Below are 23,820 nucleotides of genomic sequence, written 5' to 3' on the forward strand. Positions count from 1 at the left end.
GTAGGATTTAGCCAGAGAAACTACAATGGTTGAACATGAATCCATCACACTGCAAGAGTTTTGACTATGCAACTCTTAGAGTACATTTCTGAAATTAGCAACCACAATTTTTAACCTACCGTATTGCTCGTCCAAATGATGCAAAGAGAGGACATGTTGGGATGTCAGCAGGTTTCCTAAAAGCCCAGTAATAAGAGGCAAAGGCACCAGCAAGAGTACACTGGCCCAGTGCAATAGCAAAATTGACCAGCCAAAGAAAGACAAAAACATTGAAGATCTGAAGGACTAAGATGTATCTGTGGTACAGGCTTTCTCCTCCATAGAAAGCAAAGGTGCACTGGGCTCCTGGGCATAGCTTGGTTACATTAGTTGTGTTGAAAGTCTGTTTATTGACAAGAGAAAAGTTCATCAACAACAGAGATTTATAAAAAAAAATCTGAGAAATTCTAAATCATTAACACATCACTAAATCCAGACTGGTAATTTTTTTGGGCATAGTCCCAAATCAGGAGTGAGCAAATTATATCTGGACTACAGCTACTGCCATCTATTGTCAATGGCTATCCTGGCTAGTGTTGATGGGAGCTGAAGCCCAACATCCTCTAGAGAGCCACACATTTTTCCATCAGTCTTAAACAGATTTGAAGATATGCCCCCATGGATTTTCCTGCCCACTGCCCTATCTCCTGTCCTAGCTAAACACTAGTGCCCCAGAAGGCCTCTAATAGAGCTGATAAAATCACTGACTGTGCAATCCTAAACATGTCTACTCAGAAGTAAACCCAACAGAGGGGCTGAACAGATCGCCCCTAAAGGATGGCCTGCAGCCACCTCTTTTTTGCTGGATCAGGGCTGCAGCAACTACATACCACAGCCCTGATCTGGCATTTCCATGGCACAAAAAGGAATCATAAAAAGTGGCTCCTTTTTATGCAGTGGAAAGGGTGCCCTAGCCATGGTGGCAGTGGCTTTTCGCCACTTCTTCAGCCCAGCACATGTAAGCGCTGTGCCGAAGAAGTGGTGTGACGCCACCCACCGTCTGGTCAGCTGGGCGGCATGGAGGCGGCATCTGGATGGCCAGATTGTGGACGCCATGCCCCCACTCCGCCCCGGGGCCAGCTCTTTATGCCAGTCTGTTGAGGCCTACAGTTCAATATAGTCAAGTATATAACGTAAAAGATTAATATAGGATCAGAGCTTTAAATATGTCCTCTTCTAACAGAAAGAACACAGAGATTGCTTCTATACTGCCAATGCCAACACAGAGGCCATTAATGAAAAAGCTAGGATTTACACAAGGTTTTTACAAGAAAGGAATTAAGCATGCTTACCTCTGGGTAACAGGTCAGATTTGCATACTTGCACAGGCTCTGATTAGCCATGACTTTGTACACAGGTTCCCCTGATGTAGCCAGGAAGCTTGATTTAATTGGGTTAAGTAGGAAACAGAATCACAGGCTTCTTTCCAGACTAAGAGGCACAGCAAACGACATTTGGCACTAATAGGAAATCCCCCAGAGAATATGCTTAATTTCTGCCCTTCCATGTCTAGCATTTATCATTCCACAATGTTGATGCACTTTCTATAACCCTATTTGGTTATGACTGCAAGCATTTCACCAAGAGAATAAAATACTGTCACCCTATTGCTTACTAACAATGGGAGCCGGGGGGTAACGGACAAGGAAACAATATGATTTAATGACCTCATATACGGACACCAGAAGGACAGATACTGGGCAAATACAGAACAATAAAATAAAAATACATCTCCAGATGATCCTTGGAATGGTGGGGGAAACCTATCAGTATTAATCTTCCATGGCATTTTTACAGAAAATCATTTTATTCATCTCAGTAATCCATATTTGGGATTTTCCATGAGGCCTTCACTCAGAATTTGTTGCTAGCTCCTCTTCTTCAGCTCTTGCTAGGCTTGCAGTGGAGACTCAGGTTGCATCTGCACTGTAGGAATACTGCAATTTGACATAACTTTAACTGCCATGGCTCTGTCCTATGGAATTCTGGGATTTTTATTAATTTTATTTTTTATTTGCCTTTTCTTTTACACACCTTTTTCCACAATAGACATCTATTGTATTTACATACATACATTCTTATATTTTTTCTACTGTTTCTTTATCCCTCCCATTCCTCCCCTATTCCCTCTCCCCCCACCCTTCCCCTCCTTTCCTTGCCTCTCCCCCCTTTAATAAATCACACTGAAACCAACCCATACGTTTCTTTTTCTTAAACATGTTTCTTTATGTTTTATCTCTTCCTCACGCCTCTTATCTATGTACCTCTCATTTCTTTATCTTTTTATTCCTCTTTGTCTATAATCATCATTTTGTTTCTTCCTTATTATAACTTTCTTATACTTTTTTCCCAGTATCTCATTATTATATCCCATTCATCTTCATCCTCGACCTCCTCCTCTTTTTCACCCTTTAGCCTTTTAGATAATCTATCCGATTCTCTCATATCCAATAATCTATCAATCCACTCTTTTAGCGTAGGAACCTCAGTCCTTTTCCACTTTTGGGCATATAACAATCTCGCCGTTGTCACCATATATAACACTATTTTCCAACGTTTTCTTTCTGGGATCTTTACGTAGTTTGTTGCAGTGTCAGAGTTCTCTGACAGAGAAGGCTAAATATCTGATAAAACTACAAGTCCCAGAATTCCATAGCACTGAGTTAAGACAGTTAAAGCAGAGTCAAACTGAAGTACTTCTGAAGTGGAGATGCAGCCTTAGGAAGATTATGCAGAAGTAAACATATATCTGCCTTGCAAATTAAAACACACACACACAACATAGCTTCTTGTGAAGGCAAGGGAGCATATTGTGCACTTCTGCTTTCGCAATAAAGTACAGAATGGAGAAGGTGAGACGATCCTGTGCTCATGTACATTTGGAGTCAAAGAAGGATACACAGCTGTTACAGCCCAGTAAGAAATGCAAATTGCAATGAGAATAAAAGTGATGATTGGATAGAACAGTGTAGACATGATGTAGCCAATGGCCCTGGAAGAAAGAAAGATTTGCAAACAACAAATATTAAAGCTCAGGTCACACATTTACATGCTTCTTTCACCTTTGAGACTTTTCCACTCTTTTTGTTGGTTCTATTGTGCATGATATATCCCTTCATAAAATATTTCTTACTGTTATTTTCCTTCCTGTTTATCTTTTTTACTTTATCGTGATTAGCACAGGGCTCCATGTTATTGCCCTTCATAATTTTCTGTTGCATTCTCTCCAAGTTTGATACTTCCATTATCTAATAATATAAGACAGTACTAAAGAATGACAAGTTAATGACATCCTTTTAATACTTTTATTTGCTTATTGTTTTTAGATGAACATTTTAAAAGCATTTTACAATAAGACATTGATTTTTTGATACTGCAGCATTTGGTTTGAATGCTAATAATTTTGCTTCTATATTTTCTTACTCATCCTACAGCTACCACCTTTGTCCTCACTATATACTTCTTTTGTTCTTCCCACAGGCATCCCTTTCTGTGTTTGGCATGCCCATATTTTGAAGGTGACAACATGAATCTGATTCTATTTGCTGCCTGACAGTGGAATAATCTACAAAATACTGCTGTAGAATCTAGAAACAAAGCCATGCTAGTCTGAAACATCAGTATGCAAAAGGATTTTGTGACACCTTTGAGACTAATTGAGCAAAGGACATTGTAGCATAAGCTTTTGTAAACATCTGAGGAAGTAGACCAATGTCTACAAAAGCTTATGCTACAACTTTTTTTACTCAGTCAGTCTCAAAGGTGCTAAAAAATCCCTCTGAATGCAGTAGTCTGTTCTCTACTGGAATGCTTATAGAAGTCAAATGTACTCCATTTTTGCAGCCAAAGAAAGGACTGTAGGAAATGATCTGTTGCAGTGTGAAGTTTCCTAAGAAACTGATGGCAGAACTCTACCTTAGTTGAAATCAATCAAAACACTCTGTTCTTAAACTCCAAACAGCAGATGCGTTAGGTTGGTTGAAGCAGTAATTAACTTTCCCAAGCTCTAGTCCCAATCATACAACAAAAGAAGAATGCATTATCATAGAAGCAATATGGCTTGAGTACTAGCTACACCATTGACTCAGCAATATCTTCCAGTCCATTGCTGGTTAACCTCAAGACAGTGCAGTGTGGAAAGACCAGAATGTAGACTATGGCCCCATACAGACAGGCCAAAATAAAGCTGCTTCGGGTCACTTTGGAGGTATGGTGTTTCAATGATGCATGCGTCCTAGGAGTTCAGAAGCTGCACCAAAGCTGCACTCAACTCCTTAGGACTGGATCATGGCTTTGGTGTGGCTTCTGGACTCTTAGGACACATGCATCATTTTAACAGCATACCTCCAAAGTGACTCGAAGCAGCTTTATTTTGGCCTGTCTGTATGGGGACTATGTATGGTATTTAATACAAAATAGATTTGAGGAAAAGTTCAGTCATCTTGCCAGCTCAGGGACCCAACTTAGCCCCTACCCAGTGGCCAGGTCTACAGCCTGCCATCCTCAACACTGGAGGGGCCATGTTGGCCAATGGATGGATCTTTTCCTTGAAAGGAGGCTCTAGCTACATGACCAATGGCAAGGAAGCTCTGGACTGCGACTATTGAAGCTCAATCAAAACTGTAAACAGCCATGTGACAGCTTGATTTTATTATTTGTTGCTGTATGCCTTCAAGTCATTTCTAAGTTATGGTAACCCCAAGGCACACTTATTATAAGGTTTTCTTGGCAAAATTTGTTCTGGAGGGTATGCTTTTGCCTTCCTTTGAGGATGAGAAAAGGTGACATGTCCAAAAGCACCCAGTGGATTTCCATGGCTGAGTGGGGATTCAAACCCTGGTCTCCAGAGTCATAGTCAAACACTCAGACCACAACACCATGTTGGCTCTGATTTTATTGTATGACAAAAGCGCATCCTTCCTCAGGAAAAGGTGGGAAAAACAACATGTAGCAATGTATATGTGTTCCAATATTTTAGACACATTCACCTACATAGTAGTATTTCAATGCAGCTTTTATTCATAAGGAAAATGGACTCTGTACATGATTTTCTTTATCATTACTTTCTATAGTCCAATGCTGAAATTGGTTCAAATTAAGGATTGGGTTAAATAACCCTTCTGCATTGGCAAATCATGACTTGTGCTTGAAACCCCTTGAATATCATTAGATTCATTGAAGAAAAGTATCACCTTATGCTACTTATGAAATAATCACCACAAATCAGTGGTTTTCAAGCATTAATGATAGACCTGTTGGTTGATGGTGAAGTCACAGACAGTTTACTCTAACAAACTGCTTGTTAACTGTTCTAGCTATAGATTGCAAGTGCTTTATTGCTAATATAAACTGCCAATTCACTGAAAAGTATAGTTAAACTGAGCTGGGGAAAATTATTTAGTTCTCAATCATCAGCAACATATTTTTCAAGATTTTGACTATGGGGTACAGTCTGTTGAGTTCATTATAATTACACGCAGTGCTTCTTTTCATGCAGTCTGCATGAATATTGGAAAGTATTGCCCTCAAGTGACCTTTAAATATAGCTGCAGAACTATAAGGCATTATTACCTCCCACCAGGAAGTTTATGAAGTTTCAGGAGTGTTTCTGTTTGGCACATATTTGAATAAAAGCATCTTATTTTATAAAGTGGTTCTGAACTGTAATGAAAAGGCTAAAATTATACAGTGCAGTCTAGAGCTGCAACAAATAACTGCTGATCCCCATGTTTATAGCTTTAATGAAAAGAGACTACTACGTATTGAAACTGCAGAGCTCCTTTATTCCATAAGAGTCTCCATATTTTGACGTTAGTGGCTTGAGAGAAAACAGGCTCTGAGCAAAAGGTACAGGCACATAGTCATTATACTAGCACTGATGAAGCACTGTCTATTGTTTATGACAATAGACTCAAGAAATATACATGCTTGGTTACTCCTCCACAGCTTTCTACTGGGACAAAATCTGTTTTCACTCATAGTTGCAACCTCCCAGGAAGTGAGCCTGAGTACTTGGTTAGAATGGCTCACTTAATTAACTATAAAAATAAAATTGCTTACATGACTATAACTGTCTTGAATACAAGGAAATGTTTGAACAACAACTACTTCCTAATACTGAGACCCACTGATTATCCTACACTGTACACTTGGGTGTCATTGGGTGACTTCTCTGCCACATTTTGGGAGTTCTTCTACATGACTTTCTGGATTATGTTCTGCTGCCTGTAGTGATAATTATTTGTATAAAGCAGCTGGCTGAGACTGTCAAAATCCCAGCTCTGTGACCAACTCTAGATGTTCATTCATGCACCAGTAGAATCCTCACTGCAGGACCCTGTGCTGGGAAACCATCAACCCCAATGCTATTTTTCAGACAGCTCCTATGACTGTAGGGGGTGGAGAGAGCAAAGGAAGGAGGTTTTATGAATTGCAAAAACATTAATTCCTGGAATGTGGTACCAATAATACACGGATGATGCACAATTGTAGATTTCACTCATAGGTTATCCAAAACTATCACTCTTGATTAAAAAAACTTGGTCAATTTTTGGAAACTGCAATTCAGTTCATATGAGAATAGAGAGGAGGACTGCTGGTTCTCTTGTCCTAGAGCAGTGGTCCCCAAACTGTGCTCTTGAAGGGATTTTGGACTTCAGTTCCCAGAGTCCCAGACTGTTGGCCAATATGGCTAATGCTTCTGGGAGCTGGACCAAAATCTCTTAAAGAGCACCGTTTGGGGACCATTGCTTTAGAGGATGTTTGCCTGTTTAAAATCAGTTTACCTAGTTTAAATAAGATCTGATAATGGAGAACACTCCTTAACCCAGATTTGCTCTAGGATTTGAGGTAGCTGCTTTGGTCAGGAGCATTTTCTTCTTAGTTAGATCTGTGGTTGTCAACAACAGTTACACCATAATAACCTCACAGAATGACGAGGTTTCACTCTTGTAGGAGTGAAATACAAACACACAATTGGGCATTTGTATGAATAGACCTCATTTACACACTTGATGAAAGGGCAGGGCTTATCTTGCTCTTTCACCCACAGGTAAATATAAGAACCAAAGTATATATTAATATATAAGGAATGAAGAACATAAAAAGTTTCCAAAATGAAGCAAGCATGAGAAGTTCAATTATACTTTGAGATATTCTCCCCAATATATTTACCTGCTACCTTCCTTCAAAAGGGCAATGGCAATCCGGATCCGATTTCTCAGAAATATTAACATCAGTATAATGACAACTTCCACTATGCAAAGCAGTACCACTGAAAGCAAGAAAAGTAAGTTTGTCATTATATATCAAAGCAGCCCATTGTCTCCAAGTTACTAGCTGTGATGTTACATAAAACTGTGTTTCTTCATTAGAACACTGGACAGTAAGGATGGTCAGCTATGCATGACGACTCAGTGACAGATACAGACTATCCTGGATAAACTCTAATCCTGGATACAGACTATTAGGTTAAGTGAAACTTGCATAGGGATAGAATGAAAGAATGAGAGTGGAAGCTTCTGTTGGAATGATGTGGGGAAAGGATATAAGACAGAGGGTACATCTAGACTGACTGAAGAGTCCCAGTTTTTGTTCCTGTTCTTTCCAATTTTATATCGGGTTAAAACAAACTGATCTGGAGACCTGGTACATAGTCTCTGATCATACTGGTAACTGACAGAAAATATTCTGAGATGAAGAAAACATGTATAGATCTCCAAAATAAAATTGGAAAGAACAGGAACAAAAACTGGGATTTTCTGGTCTTTTTAATCAGTCTTAATACACCCTTAGACTATGTGAAGGAAGATGGTGCTCTATAAGTGATGCCATACTTTGTCTAAGAATTCAAAGATATAGCCGTGTTCAGTTTTAACATTTGTGGGGGAGAGATGGGAGGAAAGATACTGCCCAAAGCCAAGATGAGTAGATACCCATACGAATATTAGAGAGAGCTCTTAGAATTCTGGTGGCTGGGAACTAGAAAGGAGATGTGATAAAATGGGCAAGACAGCCCTCATGAGGCTGGAGTATTAACTAATGTTCTAATATGTATGGTGTTCCAGGAAACCACTGTCTCTGTTTAACCCACTGTCGATGAACTAGAGTTTGTGAATACACAACCTCAATTCTGTTGTTTCTCTTTCCAATCTCCCTTTGACGTTTTTGTTCTGTTTTGTTTTGCTTTTGTTCAAGGACTGTTGTTCTGATGTCCAAGATGAAATGTCCAGGAAAACTGAAATGTTCTGAAACTGGTTTCTGTTTATTCCCATTCCCAATGTCTGGTTTATGTACATTTAGAAAACTGAACTTGTCACCCTTACACCATACCTGCAGGTTTTGCATTTCTGTTACTATTCACACACACACAACCTGTTCATTTAGGGACGTAAATGTCTATCCAAAGGCACTTCACTCCATGCATCTGGCGAAGAACTCTCAGTCTACAAAAGTTTGTGCTATGAACATCTTTCTCTCAGTTAGTCCCAAATGTGCTACAATATCATTTTGTATAGTTTGTCTTGATATTCAATAAAAACACAAAACTTGCAAATATTTATAAGCTACAGAGTAAAAAGTGAAATAATATACATATACTTAAGTTGTATTAAACAAAAATGGCATTCTTACTCATCACAACCATGCATACTATTTTGTCTTTATTACCAGTGTTATAAAGTATAGTAAAAAAAAAACAGAGCACCTTTTAAACAGAAAAAAGCATATGTGGCCAGTGAGGGCCAAAACAGATGGCCCCAACTGGGCAGCGTGAAGCTGCCCTACTTGAAGATGGATTGGGGCCATGGCAGCCACACGCTGCAGCCCCAATCCACTGTGGCGCTGGCTAAAATAGGAGTGGTTTTCAATCATTCTTTTTTCAGCCCCCAAAAAGCCACCTTTAGCGGCTCTTCCATGACACCCAGAAGCCAATTCATGTGTGGGCAACCAGATAGGTGGAAGCTTGCTTCTGGGTAGCTTCAGAGTGTGAGGCATCAAAACGCCTTACTGTGAAGCAGCCCAGACAGTGGCGCAAAGGGCAGTCTATTTCACTCTTGAGTTGTGAATTCCAAATCCATTCAGCCTGAATTTTATTTTATTTTATTTTTTTGAATATATATTTATTAATTTCCACCAAAACAAATATAAAATACATAAACACATCAACAATCCACATTTATACATTCAAATATCCACAGCCTGAATTTTAAAGGAACTAACCCTACACCTTGGAGTCTAGCACCTTGGATAGCTCCTTTAACATTTGGAGATATGAGGTGGTTAGTCATCAGTTCATTATAGTTGAATTTTCTCATCTCCCACTGCATGGGCAGGGTTGTGCTTCACTGCTCCAAGATACAGTGGTACCTCGGGTTACGAAATTAATTCGTTCCGCGGCTAATTTCGTAACCCGAAAAACCTTCGTAACCCGAATTGCCATAGGCGCTAATGGAAAAAAAGCCGCGGCTCTGCCGCGGCTCCATTTAAAACAGCGCCAGGGTTTTTTCGTAACCCGAAAAAACCTTCGTAACCCGAAACAATAAATCCCTATGGGATTTATTCGTATCCCGAAAAATTCGTAACCTGGGTAATTCGTATCCCGAGGTACCACTGTACTCTAGACTACAGTAGTCTTGCAGATGTCACAGATTTCATAAATGCTTCAGGGAGCAGGATACCAACCAGAAAGTGTCCTCTTATAATATTTGTATAATTTTGTATGTATAATCTTGACTCTTGATGAGTATTACAGTGTACTGAAGTGTTTATAAAGAAGGTCATTTGTCTTAAAACAAAGCAATTAAATGCAGTACTTTTCTTTAAATGCCATTTAGGCTTAATGTATTCTATTTGAAGAAATGTTTCTTTATGATTAGATAATTAATTATTCAATGGTTGCCTTTTCCAGCTATTTTAGTGTATACTATTTGGTGAAGATGAATGGAACTGATGTCTTAAAAGAAATGTCTCTGCGACCTCTATTATCCCACTGTCATTCAAAAACAATTCTAGGATAAACATGAAGCTTATTGGAAACTGAGAGCAGTCTGATATGAGAGTCAAATTCAGCCCATTCTTGGTAGAAATCAAAGAAAAGGATTTGGAAAAATGATTGCTTAACAAATAATTTAAAGACCTTTCCATGGAAAATGGATTTTATAGTAACATTTGTAACTTGATGAACTTCTTCAGAGATGAGTGCAATATTTATGCGTCAATTTGTGGTCACATATTTAGTGTATATTCATGTGACTCCAAATTCACACATTCTATGTATTTACAGGATTTCAATTAGACCTATTTTTGCTGAATCAGTTTTCTGGATAATGGGGAGAAACTCCTATAATAAATCTGTTAAAAGAAGCTCTTCCCCAATCTAGTGTCCTTAAGATGTATGAGGCTGCATTTTCCATAATCTTCAGCCAGCATGGCCTATAGTGCAGCCCAGACCATAATACAGTATCTTTATAGGGGGGGGGCATATTTAAAGATGCAATACAAAATAAGTGGGATGCAAAACTATTTTTATTTTGAAAACATGGCTTTTCAATAAAGCTGAACTATCCTCTACCCATTTTTTGTGTGTGCAACATTTACTCTATTAGAGGACTGTTATGCTGAAGTTAATCTAGCAACAGAAAGTATTAATCAAACAAACTGATGATAATACTCATCATTTACTGACTATTTTTATGAATATTTTGCAAAACCATGCTGAAAAATGTTCATGTTCACATTTTAGTGTTGTTAGTTTTCAGTATATTTATTCTTGTGGTTGTGCCCCTTCAAATTGTTTCTGCACTTATGGTGACCCTAATACAACTCTTTCTTGGCAAGGTTTATTGAGAGGAGGTTTGCCATTGCCTTCCTCTGAGGCTAGGAGAGAATGACTTGTCCAAGATCACCCACTGGGCTTCAGTGGGTGAGAGGGGATTCAAACCCTGCCCCCCCCCCCCCCCCGGTTGGCTAGTCTAAGAATCAAACCACTATATCATTCTGGTTCACAATATATTTATATGTGACACTAAAGTATTTTTGAATATTTTGTACTACATTCCCCCCCCCTTGATTTTCATAATATTTTCTTTAGTACTAGTATCCCAGATAAACTGACACAATTATATCGCCCTTAAATTCCTGTCAATAGTGTACATAATAAGGAATCTATTCATATTGTTACCACTCTCTTTAATCACCAAAGAACAGCCTTCTAGTTTAAACATCTTCTCCAGTTCCTATACGTGAAGCAGACTAAAATTTACAATGAGCAATTTTACATAAAAATTGATGGATGGTGGCTTTATAAACAATCATTCATATACCCTTCATTTTGTATAATCAAACCCTGATCAGTGTCTGATGCATCTGAAAACAATCTATGTGAGCAGAAAGTGCAAAAGCAGAAAATTGCACAACAGGGCCAATAATCATGTGGAAAATGCTTTATGCAAATTTCTCTTAGCAACTTTCTCATTTTCTCTAGAAACAAATGGTCTCCCAGGAGGCATCCTCATGTTTCAATTGCCACCAACATGATTTCAGAGATTTTATGAAGGCTCATGAAGTTGGTATATTCTACAGACAGACAGACACACAGACAGACAGTTTCTAAGTCGGATTTGCTGATTGAAGTTTGAAAACAATTGTGCAAATGCCTTCAGGGGAGATGAATATCAAGAACCTACTGTCATTATCAAGGATTGAGTTTATAAATATTGAAGTTGATGATTTATATCTTCCACTTGGAAGAAATGCACAACAGAATCTCTAGATGGGCTAGAAAAACACTGCCACATTGAAAATATGGAAGATATGAATCTAAATTCAACTATGGTGTTTTATTTATTAAGCAGAGCTGCTAGAGCACACACTTATTTTGTAGCCTCTCCCTAATCTAAGACAATGGAGACAAATTGTAGCTGCTTACTGGGAAGTGCATGTATTATATAAATTGCAGTGTCCAGCAGCAAAGCAAGGAGGGCAGAGCTTTGGCAGGTGAACACATGTACAAGCAACAACAAGCTTATTGATTAGTCAGCTGACTGTATCAAGAAATGCACAATACAAATTGCAAAACTGTACAAGCATGGGTTGGGATATAAAAGGCCAGAATTTGTATTTACAGCTACTGAAGGCATAGACTATGTGGGTCTGGACCCCCACATCAGCTGTGGTCCAATAGCCAAACCCTGGCTGCATGCTGGGTGCCACTGAGTGAAAGAAATGGGATGTCACCTGTGTAAAAGCCTCTGTGGGGATCCATGTCACCTGAGAACAAGGTGAATTTTCCACTACTATGCTGGACATGACTCACATTGCCTTCACCCCCAAGGTCCCCAGGGTATGACTGGCACACAACCTCATCTGCCCTAAAACTGGATCCAGTCCCATGACACACTGCCTCCAAATGTTGTGACAAATATAAATGATCACTCACAAACAACGAGAGGGAGGGTGGAATGAATGTCGAAACTGAACCGGCTGAAAACCTCACCCTCTCTTGAAAAGTCTCACCAATGGAATAACTGCATCAAATCCAACTGTCAGTTATTCCTGCCACCGCAGAGGGCCCATGAAAATTGTGTGGGCTGCTGGGAAGAAGGCACCAGCATCAAAAGAAAATGGAGTGGAACCTCTGCTTCCTCCTTCCTGCCTCATACTGTAAAACTGGCATCCCAGGTATGTTTGGCTACATTCCTTCTCAGAGATGGCTGCCTCTTTGTCACTCTGGATTGCAGAGCCATGCCACTGCAAACAAACTTCAGGACTGTCTCAGATCTAGTAATTCCTAACATTGTAAATGTTTTCTACACTAAACTTCTTCCACATCCAGCTTTTCATAATGGGAAGCCATGATTCTACATGCCCGTTTGACAGTGATATATAACATTTGTAGTCATCACTCCTGATCACACACATGGGGTTTTCATACCATTTCCTCCACTAAAAGGCATTTCTTATAAGACATTCTTAACCACTGACTTTCAGTCCACAAATTAAGCACAATAAAGTTTAAGCTAGAAGAAGGATGGGGATAGGTCCCCGTGTGGTCTAAAGCCCTTTCTGGTGGCCTCCCAGAACCTCTGTATCCTGTCACTCACCTTTTAATACTGAAAATGGGTCCTTTTACGCTATGTGGGCATGGGGGACAATTTTGTTCACCCTGGACTGTTTTCAGATCAGTTTCTCCCACCCAGAAAACTTCAGAAATGGGGCAGTGTGGAGAGGTCTCTAAGGTCCAATTGGGGGCGGTGTGTGTGTGTGTGTGTGTGTGTGTGCGCGCGCGCGTGTGTGCGTGCAGTTCCTGGACCTTGGAAGTTTAAGGTATACGAAATCATAGTAAAGCTGTAAAACTTAGTGTTAATTTCAAACTGTCAAAAATAATATAAAAATTTGAACAGATAAATATATACTGGGTCTCACAATGTAGACTTTTTCCATAAAATCCACTTACTAAATGCTAACCATGTTTGCCTCAGTTGCAGATATACCCTGAAGTCTGTTTGGAATCCTATATCATAGATAGTAAGATCAGAGCCAGGTATTCCTCGAAGGTGGTGATATTCCCAGTAGCAATGCCAGATACCTTTTGGAAAAGAAATAGAGTAATACAGTCATTGAGTCATACAGTCATACAAGCAGGGTCAGCAAGAAGAACTTCATACTCAAAGGCAAGACTCACCAGCTCATCCCAGTCACAATGTGATGCAAACTGTAGCTAGTACCAAACTAAGATTTTTCTGTTCTTCCAGGCTTTTAAATATATATTTTTAAATTGTATATGGTTTGATTTTAGTTCCTCTTTCTGATGCCTTTTAAAGTTTTTGCAATATATGTCATGTTTCATGCACTGTGTTATTATGTGATCTTTTGACCTTTTATGTAGTACTAAAAGTCAAAACTAGCAGTACAATCCAATACATTTGTAGCCAGAAGTAAAAACTACTGAGTTATATGAGGCTTATATTCATATAAGTGGGTACAGGTCTGCAGACACAGTTCATTTTTTATGTTTCAATCTTTGGTCTGATCTGACATAGAAAAGAAACACTTGATGAAGTGTTTAAGAAATCTAACAAAATGAGCAAGCACCACAAGTGGAAACAAAACCAACCAAATTTACAGTATCTTTAGCTAATTTAACCTGTTAACAACTGTTTTCCAACCCCAAAATCAGTTCAGTCAAGAATATGATCTAGTTTTGAAGGTTTTGGTAAAGGTGCATCTTCATACCATTCCACATGCCCAGAAAATGAGAGAAAAAGCTCAATCAACTTCCATCTGTATCCAATTTCAAACATGTCTTCAACATCAGAGATGTAAAACATGTAGCCTTCTAAATGTTGCAGGACTTAACTCCCACCATTGGTAGTGCTGACAGGCACTAATGGGAGTTTTAGTTCCACAATGCCTGGAGGACCACATGTTTCTAGTCCTGCAAAATACTTATAGCTATAAAGAAAAAAGCATGTAAGTGACATGAAGATCACGAGTGAGGATATAAATCAGAAAGCTTAGACCATTTGCTGCTTCACAATTTGACCATATTGTGAAAAAAAGATATACATATGTGATTGTCAGAAGTGTTCATCACAATACAACTTGCACATTTCTTTCCTACTTGAAAACATTATCTCTGTGTGTGTCCCTCTCTATGTTTGTCTGAGTCTGCACTTATCCCCAAACAAACTGTTTTTCTTTACATAGCCCATAGGAATACATAAAGCTTGCTTTATATTTTTGATTTTTAGGACACAGAATAAAGTAGTGATGATGAACCTGCCAGCTTATAAAAATCAGATAAACAAAAGAGAAAATGTGAGTTTAAACCTGCAGTCTCTGACAAAATCCCCAGAAAAAGCTTGATGCTGATATTAATCTTCTAGATATAGAAAGAACTTCTGCTGCACAGTGGGTAGAAAGCATGGCAAGATTTTGGGTATGGTTCTTTTTCACATATTAACCAACAGAAAAGATGCTGCTGCTCTAGTAAGTGAAGAAAAACACAAACATGTCTTGTACTTTCACTAGCAAGCATGCACTTTCATTTAACAAGGCTCTGCACACACACTCTTTGGGCCTTGAAAAAACACTTCTGTCCTGCTGAATGAAGAAGACAAATGGATCCATTACCATTATGTTTAGCACTTTACTGGGAATAGCTGAACTAGTGGGCCATTGGAAACAGAAGGTATAGCACTAAATTCATAATTAATATTCTATGGTTTGTCTTCAAACCGCATGCTCTAAGGGTTATAGGTAAGGGTAAGTAGCACTGTGAAGGAAAGGAAAATATTCTTCACTTACCATATCCTATAATCCCAATTACACCAAAGATGAAAATCCAGAAAAGAACCCCTGCGATGAATCTCAAAAGGATGAGGAAGAGCAAGCTGACAACCATTGCAATAAACAGACCTCTGGAAAACAAGGGCACAGAAGTTTAAATAAAATCAGCAGCCAATTGCCAGTCATACAAGCCACCCACTCACCCCATATAATTAAAAAACAAGAAGATTTTTGAGAAGCATCTTCTCTAACTTGGTCTGTATTTTAAAATTAGATGGCAGAATGACCATAGCCCTGTAACCAAAACAAGTAGAGCATCTGCTTTATTTATAGGTACCACAGTCAAGCAGTGCAACAAAATCCACGTTCACTTTCCAAAATATGGTACTGTGATACACCATCCATTATCTCAAGATCCTTGGGTGCCATAATGGCAGGATGACTAAGAACTGGTTTTCCCAATACCAACTAAGCAAAAAACCTATAACAAAACATTAATGCATGTAGGCATTGAATGGAACTGATGCAACCTCTTGTGAATAATAACTTACATTAAAATCCAATACCAAGAACTGGCATAGTCTTCAAAAATTTTCATCCCAACTGATCTTGCATCAAGAACGTTATTGATGCCACTTTAAAAAGAAAAGGGCAAGAAGTTTTAGTTTATGTAGAGTACATACTTTATTTTAAACAAGCAACTTAAGTGTTTACTGTAATAGCAAAAGACAGACTATATCATAAAATATTTTAAAATCATGGCTCTGTCCATAGCATTTGGTTTACCAGCAAAATGGAACATGAAGTGACATTGCTAGTAATAAAACTATATTATGATAATGCTACTCTGGGTTTCGGACCAAAACAAGAATCAGCTACAGAAAAATGAAACTGCATACAGATTTCAGGGATTTAGGCCTTGTCTGCATGGCCAAAAGGTCACCCCGCCCCCTTCTCGTGTTTGGATGAAACATGGTTCTCAAACCCTAATTCTGATGTAGGCAATCTGAATGATGTCTGGCATGTCCAGCACCAGAACCAGAGCATGGTTAAATCACATTGTAAAAACTTACCTGTTGCTCTTGATCTTCCAGTAAGTTCTGGAACCTTCCATTTCCATGCCATGGTGGCTATCTGCATGGGCGTCCCACTGGCCACCTGACATGTCCTCTGTTACCAAGGGTTGGTTGTTTTGAGGTCTGAACAAGGCAACCAGCGTGTGACTGCCATTGGGTGCCTCATTCTGATCTCAGAAGTGAGCAACCCATGGCTGGTGGCGAATCCATCGGCATAAAAGCAGAGGCCAAGGTAACAGAGGCAGGCTAGGGTAGCTGTAGGGCCAGGATATTCTAGGCTGCTCCTGGGAGTATCCTGGCCAGTGCAGAAAAGGCCTCAGGTTGCAATGCATATTTACCTGGAAGCAAATCTCAATAAACTCAGTAGGGCTTACTTCTAGGTAAACATGCCAGATATACTGACATACTTCAATTAAAAAAGGCTCTGACAATGAAACTCCTTTTTGTGAAGTCTTTTTATGACTATCCAGCCCTGCTTTTTCTTCCTTACGCTCTGTCTAGCTAGTTCTTTTAGTGGCAATGGCACTGAGAGGGTGGTGCACAAGGGCTGGAGAAGCACAACTTTCAGTGTTGGGTTGCAGCAGTGTGCCTGTAATTAACAATACATTAAAGCTTGATCTTGGAAAGAATGGGATTCTGCTCTATCTGATCCTCTTGTAACTGTGTGTACCTGCCTGCAAAAGCAAGAGCTTTCAGGATCTCTTACTGAGCATGCATGAAAAGGGAAAGCATGCACAGAGAAAAGGGAACGCAAGTAAGTCTGCCTCACCAGCTGCTGCCAGCATATTAAAAAGCATGATGGCTACCACGATGGAAATCATAAGAAAAGTGGAGGCTGGTGAAATAAAAAGCCATTTTTGAATAAGTCTTCAAATGGGTTCTAGAATGTTCAAAATATTTTTGTTTACTTATGCAAGGCTTATACGACATGAATGTTTTATATGCATAGCATTAAGTTTTGGATGAAAGATTTGCTCAAACACATTGAACTGCTCTTCTTTTCTGTCGTGTAGGAACTTATTTCTGTATACTCGTCCCTCCACATTCACTGGGGTTAGGGGCACAGGCTCCCCATGAATGTGGAAAAACCACAAATAACAAAAACACTATGTTTTTACCTGAGAGAACACCTCTAGGAATTTCTAGGTCCTCCGGTGCAACTCTGTGGTCAACATCTGCCAGACATTGCTCATACAATTGCTCTGGAGGAGCTACAAATACCTAGTGGAGTGTTACCTCTAGGAATCTCTAGGTCCTTCAGTGTGGCCTTTGGTTAAAATTGACCACAGAGGTGCACTGGAGGACCTAGAGATTCCTAGAGAGAACATATTAATAAAATCTGTAAATAATCAAAGCCACAAATGTGGAGGAACAAGTGTACTTTCCATGATATTTCTGCCTCTGGTACAAAATGTTCTGTTAAAGAAGTCATTCCCAGTAATAAATCTACTTTGTTAATTGTGGCATAACTGCATATCTATATTTATAGTTAAAGGTGTAACAATGTTAAATGATATCTAATCACATTACTCCCAGTAATCATTATATTACAAGGAGGTGCTTGGAACTTTTCCTTCTGCTTTTGATGAATTACAATTCGCCATATCAATTGAACTTGGGAAACCTGTAGTAAATGTTAATTAGTTTCAGACAACCCAACTTCAAACAATGGTTTAAACAGATGCTTGTTTGAAATTAACCATAGCTAAGATTAGCCAGGGAAAGCTAGTGTGGTGTAGTGGTTTGAGTGTTGGATTAGGATTTTGGGAAATCAGAGTTCAAATGCCTCCTCAGCCAGAGTAAACTTGGGCTAGTCACATTCTCTTAACCTCAGAGGACATCAATGGCAATCTACCCTCTGAATGAATCTTGCTAAGAAAACCCCATGACGGGTTCATCTTAGGGTCTCCATAAGTCAGAAATGACTTGAAGACACACAATGAGATTAGCCAATATTCTGGTTGGTGTAAGGTGACAAGCTCTATTGAATCAAAACTAGAAGAAAAAGGATCTTATGTTCTTTTCTCAGTTGCATGTGAGGAGGAGACAAGAAGAATGCACTAGCCTAGGGGAAAGCTAGGCCCATTCATGTCTCATTGAACATGATAGTTAGTGTGACATCCAAATACAGCAGAGTTCAATAAATACATTCTCTGACATACTGTCATGTGCTGAACTTATTGCTCTGCAAAGTTACAGGTGTAACAAGTATTTTAAAATTTTTTGCCATACTTGGAGAAAAAGGATACATCAAGACAACCTTTTAGGGAACAAAGCCTGTCAACTGCTGGAAGAATGTTTTACCCCTAAGCAAGTTGAAACCAGTATATTTTTTTAAAAAAAAGTTAATTCTTGACATAAAGAAACACTATATTTTACATGAAATATTTTCTTGCACAAAATATTGTATACTTCATATAATCCAATGTTTTTGCACAAGTGAAATTTTCATCAAAAAATCTTCAATTACAAAAAAAAATCAAAATCAAAAAATCAAATCAAAGAATGTATACAAGCTCTCATAATTCCATATTAACTAGGTGAAAACTTTAAATGTCTTTTTTTCAATATGTGAGAATGAAATCAGCCAAGATTTACATTCCTAGCATAAACACAGATGAATATCTGTAAAGGCTGCTTATATATTTAGGTCTTAGAATCTGTGGTTGAAATATTGCCAGGAGACCAGATAATGGCTGACAAATTAAGCACTTCCATGCCTTACATTTCATTGCTTTTAACTCCCCATATTTGAAAAAAAGAAAAAAGAAAAAAAGTACATCATGGACAAGTTAAACAAACGTGATTGTGATGTAGCTGAGATAACCAAAATGAAAAGTGTGAAAATCCATCTGGGGACAAGTGTGCTCTAAAAAGAGCATACAGTAGAGCACCTAGGCAATCAAATTATCATCTGACAAAGAGATTGGGCAAAGTAGTAAAAGCAAACAAACACACATAATCCATACTTTGCAGCTTCCCTGAGATCAGTTACATTCCTTGTCTTTCCTCTTCCATCTTTGAAAGTAGTTTGATTGGCCACCGTCAGAACACCATTTTTAGTGGAGAAATCAGGAAAACATCTCTTAAGAACTGTGAAAACAAAGAAGTGATGTTCCTTGTTGTTATATAATTAATCCTCCATTTACATCTTATATTCAGTTCAATAAGTGCTCCAACTTAATTTATGCTTTTATGCTTCTCTTTAAAACTATCTTAAAAATACAACCAATATTATGGTACCTATTTTGCACCTATCCCATTTTGAACAGAACTGTTACAGTGGGCCCTTGGCATCTGCTGAGGTTTGGTTCCAGGACCACCTGTGGATACCAAAATCCATGAATGTCCACGTCCCATTATATACAATGGTGTAGTAGAATGGCAACCCGTATATAAAATAGCAAATCAAGGCTTGCTTATTGGAAGGTTTTTGTGTGTGAATATTTTCAAACTGTGGTTGGCTGAATGCAGAATCTTTGTATACGAAGGGCTGACTGTACTTATAGGATGGCAACCTTTTTGCTAAGGACAAAGTAAATATGATGTTAAATGCAGAATGCTTTTAACATACTATTGTTGTTCCTTTTTTAAAAAAGGAAGTCATTTCCCTTGCAGAAGCCAGTACTACTGGCTCCTCAGCAAGCTTGTAATTTGTTCCTCCACTGCTGCCATTGTGAGGGAAATCCCTCCACTGGGAAGATATCTCCCATTGCAAATGATATCTTCCCATGCACAGCACCTCCAGAAGGTGGAGTTTTCTTAACATCACATCAGAGGTGGTAAACATTAAATTCACTTTCCTTGCCTTTTATAATCTGAATAATTGTCAACTCTTTTCCTAACTGAAAATATTAGTGTTTAAATCAGAAGTGGCCAAAGCAGTCTTTCAGATGATGTTTGATTGCAACTCCCAGCAAACCTAGCTAATGGTGAGGCATGCTTGAGGGCTGCACCCTTATTTAAAGCCTGAATTTTAAACAGAAAGATAGATATTCTAGTGGTCTTTTATACAAAGCTGTGCTAGTTGATGCTGGTAGTTCCATAATATTGTCTGCAGGAATCCCCCCCCCCTTGAAAATACAGGTGGCAAAATCATATTCACTTTCAGTTACATTGACTTTGGGCCAAAATCCTTACAGCTTCATGTGCATACAATGTACCAGCATGACTAAGCACCATTTCCCCAATTTTCCTCCCTTCCTCTGCACTCTCCATGACCTTCTTGCCAGATGACTCTCACTACCACATTTAATGTCTTACCTGGTACTATTTGAAAAACATTTTTAGTCCTCAGGCAGCTTTTCCCCTAACAGACTTGTACACATTTTGGAATGTCTTTTCTACCATCTGAACCTCTACTACCCACAAGGAAGCATCTCTTTAGTCTCTATCATCGTTAGAAAATGGCACTAACACATTCTTGCCTTCCTAATGATGACTGCCACTGCAACGATTCCTTAGTTTGCAGAGCTCTGGGTTTCATTGCTTGAAATCATGGTACCTATTAACTGCACACAACACATAGGAGAGAGAAAGAAAGAGAGAGAGAGAGAGAGAGAGAGAGATGCAGAAAAGGGAGAAAGGACCTCACTGGTCCCATGCAAACATTCTCATAAAACTAGAGTGGAAAGGGGAAGTAAAGAAAGAAGGGGAAGGGAAAGATCAATGGATGAAGGAAGACTGATTCTAAGTCAAACTTTACCAAGCAATAGCAATTGCAAGTACATTTCTATACCACTTATCAGTGCACTTAAGCACTCCCTAAGCAGTGTACAAAGTGTAAGCTAATTGCCCCCAACAATCTGGGTACTCATTTTAGCAACTTCAGAAGGATGCAAGCCTGAGTTGAGCTTGAGCCCTTTCGCTGGTATTGAACTCGCAACCTTATGGTTTGAGAGTGAGTAGCTGCAGTACAGTCATTTAACCACTGTGCCACCAGGGCTCCTTTCTGCCTTGAATCAAAGCAAATTCAAAAGGAGCAGGAAAACAATTTGCAAATTAACCAGAGGAAAAACAGAGAGCAGCAAAAGTCAACACAGTCTTCAAGTATCCTGCTTTCCTGTGGCATCCACTCACTGCACTGTTAAAGGACAAGGAATATGGTAAAGAAAAATAGACCCCTTGCATTTTTTTGTCCTGTGTCCACAATGATGTAACCAGAGGGTCCTTAGGTGCTTGTGCTTTTCTTCCCTTTCATCCTCAGTTCAGAAGCATGTTAAATATATTTTTTCTGTTTCAAAAGCCACATGTTGGCACCAGAACTCGAGTGCATATTCACATTTTATTTTTTTAAAAAAACCCTATGAAATATAATTTGCTTCATATAAAATGTGAAATTGACAGGACTACATGCTTTGTATAAAAGGCCAGTTCTTTGTCACACTAGGAGTAGAATAAGAAGTGGCCAAATGATATGGAAATGCAAGGTTGCACATCTTACTCCAGGGCACTAAGGGCTGGCTGACATCTGAGGGAGGCATGTGTCTCGTTCTGCATTATCTGGAGGAGAATACAATAACTTGAACACTGAGGATGATGGTGAATTGTGGAGGGCCACAGCCTCCTTACTGAGATGAATATCACACTACACTTTAATTGCTACGGCTGCCTCCTGTGGAATTCTAGCAGTTGCAGTTTGGGAGGGACACTTAAAATTCTCGGCCACAATTCTAAGACTTCACTAAACTACAAGCACTACTAGGAGTTGTGATATGGGGAAAATGTACAGTCACTATTCTATCCCACTGTTTTGCACATAATAAGTATGGCACTGCTTTTCAGGCGATGAATATAGGCCCTGTACAGATAGGTGCTTTGCACTGGCCTGGGCCCGAACTAGGGGTGCGCAGGGGCTGAGCATTTATATGCTCAGCAACCCTACTACGCACCCTGGCTGCCATCCTGGTGTGCACCCATCCAAACAGTGCCCTAACAGCACTGCACCATGTCATGCAGGCATCATCATGGCGTGCGGGCATGCCAATGGCACCTCATGCACAGCCTAAAAAGAACACACCAGGCTGCGGCGTTTGGTTGCCATGGTCCTCATTCCTTTCTCCCAATCTGTCCAGCCCTACAGTCTTGAAAGAATAACTAACATTTTAATATTGGTATTTGTGCCACCAAATCAGTTGTTTTTTTAGTGATCTGCTTTATGTTGCAACATTATGCATTTTAACTGGTTATCCAGAAAAAAAAATCATATTCCATTTTATGAGTGGCAGCTAAAATCCATCTAGTTCCATATACAGGAGAAACAGAGCCAACCCACCCGTTATTGCTATTTTATCTATAATATCTCACCTCTTCTCTCTACTTTTGCCTCTGCTAGCACCTCCCCATCTCATTTTGGCTGCATCTGCATTGCAGAAATAATGTTTTTATATTTTAATGTTGTGAGCTGCTCTGAATCCCAGTTCTGGGGGAAAGAGCAGGATACAAATAAATATGACATGACATGACATGATATGATGCAGTCTGATACCAATTTAACTGCCACAGTTCAATGCTATGGAATACTGGGATTTGTAATTTGTTGTGGCACAAGAGCTCTCCAACAGAGAAGACTACATGTCTCACAAAACTAAAAATCCCAAGATTCCATAGCATTTAGCCTTGGCAGTTAAAGTGCTATCAAACTGCATTATTTCTGCAGTGAAGATGCAGCCTTGATTTCCCTTTTTCCATACTGCTCTTGCCTTGCAGCAGTAACACTTTCTCTTGGGTGCTTGCTTGTAAAGCGGCACTGGTAATTTTATACAGTCACTGCCTTTTTAGCAGACAGGCAATGGTGTAAAAGGAAGCAAGCGGTGGAGGGGAAGGAAGAGATGATGAGAACTGCAGCACTTGATGCAAGGGAAACTGCACAGATGCATGGTGACACAAGATGGGGGCTAGGGAGGGTAGGGCATGCAATAGTGGGTGCAAGGTGTGGCAGCATGAGGTGAAGAAAGGGATCAATAAGGTGAAGAATTAAGGCTTCAAGGGTAAATAGTGGAACACAGAAAGCCAGGGTGGGAGGCATTGCCATTTGTATCAGAGAGCTCTAGTGCCATGATAAACTACAAATCCCAGGATTCCAAAGGATGAAGCCATGGCAGTTAAAGAAGTGGCAACTTGCATTAATTTTTCAGTGTGGCGACAGCCTTAGATTATAAGGAAGTGGATTCAAACAATGATAGAGAAATTACAAACTCTTTTTAAAAGGACCATTTCCACATTTATTTGCTTTGCTATGGGTGTTCACCCACACATATGCTTTACTAAGTTAAATGGATCTAAACACATAAGTAAACATGTATTTGTTGTGGTTGTGTGTCTTCAAGTCATTTCTGACCTAAGATGAACCTATCATGGGGTTTTCCTGGCAAGTTGCTTCAGAGGGAGTTTGCAATTGCATAAATAATTTATTGTC

General features: G+C 39.2%; 1 protein-coding gene across 2 annotated transcripts in view; it reads right to left on the reverse strand.

Moving 5' to 3' along the window:
• SLC44A5 (solute carrier family 44 member 5) overlaps nt 1-23,820 on the reverse strand; it is a 125,709-nt gene that overhangs the window by 23,592 nt on the left and 78,297 nt on the right. For both annotated transcript variants that reach the window (XM_042464170.1, XM_042464169.1), the window contains exons 8-15: nt 19,373-19,496; nt 15,879-15,962; nt 15,346-15,458; nt 13,493-13,624; nt 7,213-7,312; nt 2,939-3,031; nt 1,332-1,419; nt 120-382 (exon numbers count right to left, since the gene is read on the reverse strand). In XM_042464170.1, coding sequence (XP_042320104.1) covers nt 120-382; nt 1,332-1,419; nt 2,939-3,031; nt 7,213-7,312; nt 13,493-13,624; nt 15,346-15,458; nt 15,879-15,962; nt 19,373-19,496 — 997 coding nt within the window. The remainder of the gene's footprint in view (nt 1-119; nt 383-1,331; nt 1,420-2,938; nt 3,032-7,212; nt 7,313-13,492; nt 13,625-15,345; nt 15,459-15,878; nt 15,963-19,372; nt 19,497-23,820) is intronic.

Source organism: Sceloporus undulatus, chromosome 4 (genome assembly GCF_019175285.1).
Source record: "Sceloporus undulatus isolate JIND9_A2432 ecotype Alabama chromosome 4, SceUnd_v1.1, whole genome shotgun sequence".
NCBI lineage: Eukaryota > Metazoa > Chordata > Lepidosauria > Squamata > Phrynosomatidae > Sceloporus > Sceloporus undulatus.